The sequence below is a fragment of the Panicum virgatum genome, chromosome 3N, assembly GCF_016808335.1.
Source record: "Panicum virgatum strain AP13 chromosome 3N, P.virgatum_v5, whole genome shotgun sequence".
Classification (NCBI taxonomy): Eukaryota; Viridiplantae; Streptophyta; class Magnoliopsida; order Poales; family Poaceae; genus Panicum; species Panicum virgatum.
The window spans coordinates 36,601,225-36,609,930 of NC_053147.1; the positions used below are offsets into that span (position 1 = coordinate 36,601,225).

General features: G+C 48.7%; 1 protein-coding gene and 1 long non-coding RNA gene across 2 annotated transcripts; one reads left to right on the forward strand and one right to left on the reverse strand.

The window, feature by feature from the left end:
• Positions 1-4,236: 4,236 nt before the first annotated feature.
• On the reverse strand, positions 4,237-6,242 carry LOC120665864 (13S globulin seed storage protein 2-like). Its single transcript, XM_039945554.1, has 3 exons — positions 5,944-6,242; positions 4,790-5,519; positions 4,237-4,655 (listed from the first exon to the last, which is right to left on the reverse strand). Exons 1-3 carry the CDS (start codon positions 6,137-6,139, stop codon positions 4,505-4,507), a joined length of 1,077 nt encoding a protein of 358 aa, XP_039801488.1. The 5' UTR covers positions 6,140-6,242; the 3' UTR covers positions 4,237-4,504.
• Positions 6,243-7,433: 1,191 nt separating this feature from the next.
• LOC120665868 lies at positions 7,434-8,706 on the forward strand. The gene is made up of 2 exons (XR_005671404.1): positions 7,434-8,014; positions 8,143-8,706. It is a non-coding gene; the product is annotated as an uncharacterized LOC120665868 (long non-coding RNA).

Genomic DNA, 8,706 nt, shown 5'->3' on the forward strand with positions numbered 1-8,706 from the left:
CCATCACAAAAGTACCAGGATGTTGATGAAGCTCCCATGTTCTCGGGCATCGTATGTCCCATGTTCTTCTTAATCTTAACCTGCAATGGTTAGGGCTAAGAATACCCAAAGGTGCATACTATCCGAAAAACATGTACTTGCTCTTATTATTATTCACTTTTTTAAAGAGAATGTTTTTCTTTTGATAATTGGGTTATCTACCGGTAGTGCTTTGTTTATGGTCATAAGCTCGACCATGGGGGCTTCAACCTACAGCTATTAGTCGTGATGTAGTCCCCACCATCACCACCATTTGTCGATTGTGCAACAGCTGCAAGGTTAGTGACAATGCATTCATGAAATTTACAATGGATATGATAAACATATGAGTCTACAACCATCCTTCTAAACATTTTGCCAGAGAGGACCTTTTGGTGGTTGTAGCCCTTGAACGCATCCGTGGAGCAAGGTGTGGCTGACTCTGGAAGGGTGTTAAATGAGCATGGTGATGGTGATTCAAGGATGAAGCTGCCATGCTCATCTATAGAGTCCTTTCCTTCCGACTCTAGAGTCAGTGCCTAACTAGATTACCTAGCCCGATCATGGTTCATCGTGGTTGTATCCAGAGTTTTCTCTCTCAAGATGTTCATCGTGGAAGATCATGGGTGTATCCCGATCACGATCGAGAACAACAAAATGTGGGTGTTGCTGCTTGTTAGCGACTAATTTCAAGCATCAATTTGATCAGAAAATCTTTAGAGTTTAAATATTTCATATGCATATTTATCTTAAATAAAGTCAATACCCACTATACTCTTAGAAACTACACAATGTTGGAAACAGGACTATAATGCAGGTTGTGAGGGCCTTGTGATCCACGAAAAAAATCGTCGACCAAACAAAGTGCAGAATTCAGGCTCACATAGATCAAAGGGCCCACATGCAGAATCAAACTGATGTATCTCAAGCCAGGCACGTGGAAGTAGCATTAGGAGACATGTGGCAGCCCACCAGAGAAGATTAGAGGCAGTGGGCCCAGTGGAGTGTCGGCCGACCACCATGGTCGGCCGAGTGGCCCACTGCTCCACTGTTGACGGTCTAATTCAACCCGTTTTGACCGTTAACTCCGGCATGAAAACCACACATTAAAGTGAAATTTAAGGTAGCTTAGGATTATTTATTAATAAATTCCACAAGTATTGGCTTGAGAGTGCATGCAAGTGAAATTGAGCTTAAATTAGAGCTAGATGGCACACCATGATCCGAGGCACAAAAGTTCGACGAATCAGAGCGCGACACGTGTCATCACATGGATCAAATGGCCCACCAGAGCAACATTCTAGAAGCTCAGGGACATGGCAAGACTCGATCGGATCCACCAGGAAGCTACCTGGCCAAAGGCGGTGGCCAGTGGTGGGACCCACTGGTCGGCCGGCCATATTTGTTGGCCGACTGTGGGCCTAGCCACCGACCTCCAATTTTGGCCAAGAGGTTCCAGGAAGCTTCCTTAAAAGCATTACTGACTCTCTATTTTAAATAAATATAAGCATTATTCACTCTCTATTTAAATAAATAAAAGTATTATTCACTCTCTATTTAATTAAATGAAAGCATTACTCACTCTCTATTTAAATAAATAAAAGCATTATTCATATATTAAAAGCACTATACATAAATTATATACTACCTCGATTTCTATTTAAATAATAATAGAAATTTTATACTACATAAATTATTAGCACTAAACATATATCATACTAATATATAAATGAAATAATTAAGGAAAAAAAGAAAAAGGGCCAGTGCATGGTGGCGCCATTGCTTACGTCGGGGGCCCTGGTCGGCGCAGGGGACAGGGCGGCGCAGCGGCACGCAGTGGAGGGGGCGGCGAAGACGAGGCAGAACAATCGGTGTCAAACACCAGGCATCGGCACCGGTTAAAGTTACCAATCGGTGCCTTTGTCATGGGCACCTGGCGGCACCGGGTCATCGCAAGACCCGGTGCCATTGTCTGCACATTAGGCACCGATTGGTGCCACCAACCGGTGCCTATTCCTCCTTGTTCTTTTGGTGCTGGTTGGTACCGGTTGGTGGCACCACCCGGTGCCTATTCGCGAGTTTTAGTACCGGGTGGTGGTTCAACCCGGTACCAAAACCCTTCCCTTTGAGCGCCGCTGGCCAAAAGTACCAGCTGCTGTTGCATTAGTACTGGCTGCAACAGCAGCTGGTACCTTTGGCTAGGACCTTTGGCCTGTTTTCTAGTAGTGAGGTCAACCTCGAATTCTCCTTTGGCGAGATCGTCGACCGAGATGTTTTCGCCATTGTCTTCGTCATTGTTGTTGTTGCCATTCGTTGTGACGAGGGCGTTGTTCGTCGAAGGCTGGACTTCGGTCGAAGCGTTGGCCTCTTTCGAAGTGCCGGGGTTGGGTTTCTTTTTGCTGCCATGTGGTCGCTTCGGAACGAACCGCGGGTGGGCGCCAAAACTATTGATGTAAGATACTCTTCGGGGCGAAGAGGTATCACAACAGCCCGGATCGTCGAGGACGAAGCCTCGAGAGAGAAATGACAACCACAATAACAACACGAAAATTAATGCATAGGTGTAACCACTCTGTATTCAATGTCCCATCACAGGTAGTTATGTGGGTATTTATAGCCGGTGGTTCAACTACCCGCCGGTGTAAATTCCCCGTAATGCCCCCTAACTGCTACATTTACAGAATATTTCGTGGGTACAAGCGTAATCTCACAACAAGGATCAGTGTAGTGGGTTACAGCTGGTCATGACAAGTGTGTCTCCCGTAACTTCCTTGTTCTTCGCCATCTGACTTCCTTCCAGGCCTTCGGGCCCGGTCTTCATCTACAGAATCACTTGTCCCTCCCCCGGTTGTACGCCTTCGCCTGATGTCTTCGCAGGTGAGCCTTCGCCAAGGGGACCTCGCTAGGGGTTACCCTTCGGAACCTTGGGTCTTTGCGGCTCTTCGCTTCGCGGCCTTCGCCATGATCAACCTCTCCCCAGGGCTTCGGTCTTTTGGGGCGCCGCACCTTCGCTCGTCACCCGAAGGTGGCTCCCCCCACAGTAACTCTTGGAGATGACTTCTCAAGTTGATGGAAGTCAACCAGAAAGAAAGAGCTGGATTGCGAATACAGTTAGTTATGAGGTCATATATAGAAAATATATTTATGACATCCGGACAGCAACGTGGCTCTCACATGGCGACAGGAATGATAAGCAGCAGCTCGGCAGGGCCCGGCTGCCAGAGACGGGTCCAGGAAGGTGGGGCCGAGCTATTTTTGGTGTCTGGTTGGGTGCATCGCGGCACCCATGGTCGATGGAGCCCCGTGACCGCCGGCCTGCAGGCTGCAGCCGTAGGTTCGCTTCGCAGCACTTCTCCTCTGTTCTCTAGATCGGGGTGCGTGCCGAGCAGCTGACAAGTTCATTGTAGCCGGCCGGCCGAGCAGTACAACTACAAACCAAGAGTTGGTAGATTTTTTGACAAAAAATTTTTTAAAGGGAATCTTATTTTTTAGAAATATTTAATAAAATTTATTTATAATTTTTTTGCACGAATGAATGGTGAATTGCGATATGAATCTAATTAGTTTATTAATTCATGATTAATTTATAATTAGCAGATAGTACTGTAGCATCACTGTTGCAAATCATGGATTAAATAAGTTCATTAGAATCATCTCGCGATTTACAATCCATTCGTACAAAAGGTTTTGTAAATAAATTTTATTTAGTAGTTTATGATGTGGCGTTTTTTTATATAAATTTTTTTTATCTAAACACGGCCCGCACTTCTCCTGTTGTACTATTGTGTTAGAAAAAACGTTACTCCAATGCAACATCATGAGGGGCGTTCTTACTTGTTTAAAAAGCATAAGGGTGACACTCATGCGGAACATGACAATCTTTATTTGGATCATCCACTTCGCAGTCAAGCAATTAATAAACCATGGTTAGGCGCTATCAATCTATCATTTGTTGGTGGTTCAGTCATCATTTGTAGGTAGTTCAGGAGGGGGGAGGTGCCGTGCCGCTGCCTCTAAACGTTCGCCCACAAGCAACGAGGTAGGCTTCAATAGTTAAGCGACGTTGGGCCGCCGAAATGACAATGTCGTTAATGGTTCGGCTAAAGGCCAAAAGAGTAGGCCCACGGTCTTTGTTTCCATCATGCACGACATCCTGTGGCTCTAACGAGCAACTTCAAGCAGAGCATATAAAAGACAAAACAGAGTACAAAGAGCAACGAACGATAACCTGAGCATCATCATAAACGAAAGAAGCATGAGATTTGTATTCATCTCGCAAGTTTCACCAACCGGACACGCACGACCAGACCATGACGCAATGGGACCCTAAGACTTCCGACTGACTGACACTGACTCACGAAGGAAGCCGCCACCGACAGACCCCACCGCAGCTCTCTATTATTATTCTTATCGAGCTAAGCTAACGACGACCGACGACGACATCGAGACTGCTGGTGGATCGGGCGGCAATGGTGGCGGGGGCTCCTCAGTTGGGGGCGAAGAAGATCTCGGAGTCCAGCCTCTTGGACCGGAACAGCTTCTCCATCTCCGGCGTCGTGTTGAACGAGGCCTCCAGCACCTCCGGCGAGATCGCCTTCCACACCGACGTCCTCCCCGCCAGGTGGCTGTAGATGGGGCTGATGCACATTCCAACAACAATTGTATTAGCTCATGAATTCACTCGACGCGTACTAATGGACACAATATCATGTGCAGTAGTGCAGAGAGCTGAATAAAGCAAATGCATCAGAGAATCAGTGCGGTGAATTACTTGGGGGTGGTGATGATGGAGAACCACTCCAAGCCAGAGGCGTCAGCGATCTTAGAGACGACGAAGAAGCGGGGCACGATGAAGAGGTAGCCGCCCTCGACGTGGGTCTCCAGCACGCGCTTGCCGTCGGTGCCCACGACCTGCACGCGCCCGCTGCCGCGGACGATGTACGTCACCTGGTACGCCGAGTCGCACGAGAACCCCGGGGAGCACATGGAGTGGGCGTCGATGCGGACCAGGTCGGCGCCGAGCCCGACCTCCTTCACCAGCGGCAGGTTCTGGGTGTTGAGCACCACCACGCGCCCGCCGTTCTTGATGTCCACGTCCAGCGGCGCCTCCAGGCAGTTGAGGGCCATGCCCTTGCGGTCCTCCGCAGATGGGGCGGGGAGCTTCTGCCCGGCGCCGAGCTTGACGATGCCCGATGCGGGCTGGCTGGACACGAGCTTGGCGGCGTCATCCTGGGTGAGGTCCCAGGCGCGGCCCACGAACTCGGTGGAGAAGCCGGTGAAGATGCCGTTGGCGCCCGTCAGCTGGAAGTTGGTGAACTGGCCGGCCTTGTGGCCCTTGGAGGTGTCGCCTAGGAAGAGGACGATGAGCTCCGTCGTGGCGTCGGGGGCGTTGTGCCACCAGGTCACCACGCCGAAGGGGAGCGCCAGGGCGTCGCCCTCCTTCACGCCGACGACCTTCTCCTTGGTGGCCTCGGGCAGGACAATGCCGCAGGTACCCGTGCCTGCACCAAGCATCAATCATAATAAAAAAAAACAAAAGCATGAACAAATTCACTGGAACGAATGAATTTCCAAAACAGAAAACAGCTACGAATTATTTATTGCTCGTGCTAGTAGTCATGAACATAGTGGTGTCATTGAAATTGAACTACATGGGTATCAGGTTTTACTTATCGGATGCGTGATGGGGACACATCATGATCACGACGCCTTTAAACTAAGACTTCACAATCGTCGAAACAGTAACCACTAACCAGAATAGTACAGTGCGCAATTTGAATCAAATTTATTTTATTAAAAAAATAAAATAGAGATCTGATGCGCGAATCTAATCTGGTAAAATAAAAAAACAGCCATATTCTCTTTGCTCTACGCTGATCTATGAGATTACGAGCGACCGATCAGAGAAACGGGTGGTGCGCGTACCTTGAAGCACGTAGGCGACCTTGGCGGAGTCGGAGTAGCTGGGGAGCGAGAGGCCGCCAGCGGCGAGCGAGAGCTTGGCCGCGCCGATGGAGGCGACGCCGAGCATGGGCAGGTCGGCGGGGCTCCACTCGTAGGAGGCGCCGCCCTCACCGCGGTATGTCTTCTTCGGCTGCCTCTGGGTTAGATCCACCGCCATCGCGCCGAAGGACGGGCTCGCTTCGCTTCGAGAAAGTTCGGAGAAAAAGGATGATGGATGGAGGAGGATGTGATCAGGGTTTTGGCGTGAGGACGGCGACAGGGGCTGGGGCGGCTATTTATAGCGCCCAAGCGCGGCAGAGCGGATAAGATTAAGGAGTAGATTAGGATGCAGATTTATCCATAAGAGGGACGCACGCGTCCGTCGTCCGTCTCTGGCGCGGATGTTTCTTTCGTTCAGCCTGCAAGCCGTCTCCGATCAACGTTAGTCCAGCCGCTGAGCTCCGCGTGGCGTCTGATCGTGCGACCTGGGTCGATTTCGAATTCAAGAACGCGTACAGCGCGCGTCTCCTGCCGTGATCCTCGCAGGGTCGCTCGCCTTTCCTTTATCCTGTCGCTCACCTTTCCTTATCCTCATCTGCTACGCCTGGGCGACGTCGTCATCCCCGTCGCCATGGTGAGCCCCCGACCTCGACCTCCGTCGGCCTCGGGCGCCCTGATCCCCCGCAGTTCGACTCATTGAATCAGATCATCCTCCACGATTAGCGTTGGCTTATTACAAGAATCTTAGAAACTTAATTTTTCAAGTATAAATGCAAAAACTAAGTGAACAGATGGAAATAGAACATGAAACTTGAGATACTCTTGAACCAGACTGCTGTATCTGAACCCGAGCCACGGATTAGATGGAAATCCTACGCCAGGTTTACTATGCAATGGTGATGTCAATATTAGGATCAAATTTAATTAGAGAAGCAGGAACCATCATTTCATTCTGATCTGGCGAAATGAAAAAAGAGAATAGCTGGACAACAGTTGTGTGAAATTCTCGTATGTTCAGATGACAAAAATTCATGAATCACAATCAGGAATATTTAAGATGGCCATTGTGCCCTAAAGGTAAAAATTCTCATAATAGCTCCATTTAAAAAGACATGCATGCAAGCTGTGTCATTAGGCCCAAAATATCTTACATAACAACAGCAAGTTGTCAACAAGTCCTAGAGAAGAATACAAATATATACAATGGCTAATCTGTTGTAATAATTTAATTTGCTCGGAAAATTCAGTTGGGCTGACAAACGAGACCAAGTGAAATGTCATCAGTTCATCAGTTATAACATACCTCTGTATGTCAAGGATCCTCTGGTGGCCATTGGAGCTCAAGAGAAAAGCAAATTCGAGATCTTTTTTCCCTTTTGTACAATATAGATCATCGTATACCTATAACTGCATCTTGCTTTGCACTTTATAGTGAAGAAATGATCACTGCAAAATAGGAAAAAATGCTTCACATCCACGTCCTGGCATATTAAACCTGGTGTAGGATACAACCTGGCATAGATGACCACCACAAAAAATGCCAACAATTAAAGATTCAGATCAAATCTAGTAGATGGGCAAAAGCAATTTCTTGCATAGAAATCAATCATCTAGGAAACAATATTGGCATGCCTCTCCCTCCGTCCTTCGGTCGCTGATGGTCGACGCTCCCTCCCCGCTCGCCGCTCCCTCCCCGGACGACGATCCTCTCCGTGACGGGCGGTCCCCGTGCCATCCCTCTCCCTCCGTCCTTCGGTCGGTGATCCGTTCCGTGCCGCCGCCGAGCCGCGCCGTGCCCGGACGCACGTCCCCGGCCGCCGGTCCGTCCCCGGCCGCCGATCTGCGCGCTGTCCCCGGCCCCCGATCCGCGCGCCGTCCCCGGCGTCGGCGTCGTTGCTGCTCCATCCCGGTGCCGCAGTTGCCTTGGGATAGATTGCAGGACTGAAGCCGCAAGGCTCCGCATCATCCACGCAGGGATGACCTCGCCCCCACATGTCCTCCTCCCCGGTGCTGCTCTCTGCTTGGCATGAGATGCCAACAACCGTGGCCTTAGGTGAGTTCATTAATCCTTCTCCTCGGCACTCCTTGCGTTGATTTGTGTGGAGCAGGATCGTTGATGTTTCTTTTAATTTTTACTTGGATGATTGTTGCGCTCTTTAATAATTACTGAGTTCACCCCAGGATTTTTGGTGACGCACTGACGTTTGCCTCCAACTCCAATGAAGCATTAAGTTCTCCGCTGACCACTGCACACCAGGTGCTTGCGTTTTTGCCAAAACCATCATTGATTTTTTATTTAGGCTAACCACTATAATATTTTGTAGAATGGACACTTTAAATTGGCACGTTAAATGTGCGGCTATATCTACACAAGCTTTGTTATCCTTGTTCTGCTGCTATTCTAAATTAATTCCATATTATACATTATACAGTTCCTTGTGACGTGCTCGGGGGATGAAGACTTATCTATTCTATATCACATTAGATTACAATGTCTATAGTCTCATTTGGGGGGTCCAAATCTTGATAGTAGAAATTGTGGCTGATGTGGACTGATTATTGAATACTAGAACAGCAGGATAGATCGGCTACTCGCCCTCCCGCAGGAGGCTCTGAGATGCACTCTTGATCAAGGTTCAAAAAATCGCTACGCGCTGTGTGCGCACTCGAGCACGGTAAAAGAGTAATCGTGATTAATCATTTGTACTACTATTGCCAAAAAATAAAAGAAAGAGATTTTCAAGA

What these genes read in the sequence shown, in the direction of transcription:
- LOC120665864 (XM_039945554.1), bottom strand. Translation starts at nt 6,139, where the DNA reads ATGGCGGTGGATCTAACCCAGAGGCAGCCGAAGAAGACATACCGCGGT. An exon ending in GGTCGCCTACGTGCTTCAAG is followed by an intron (nt 5,520 to 5,943) that starts GTACGCGCACCA and finishes TGCTTGGTGCAG; the next exon opens with GCACGGGTACCTGCGGCATT. An exon ending in TCCATCATCACCACCCCCAA is followed by an intron (nt 4,656 to 4,789) that starts GTAATTCACCGC and finishes AATGTGCATCAG; the next exon opens with CCCCATCTACAGCCACCTGG.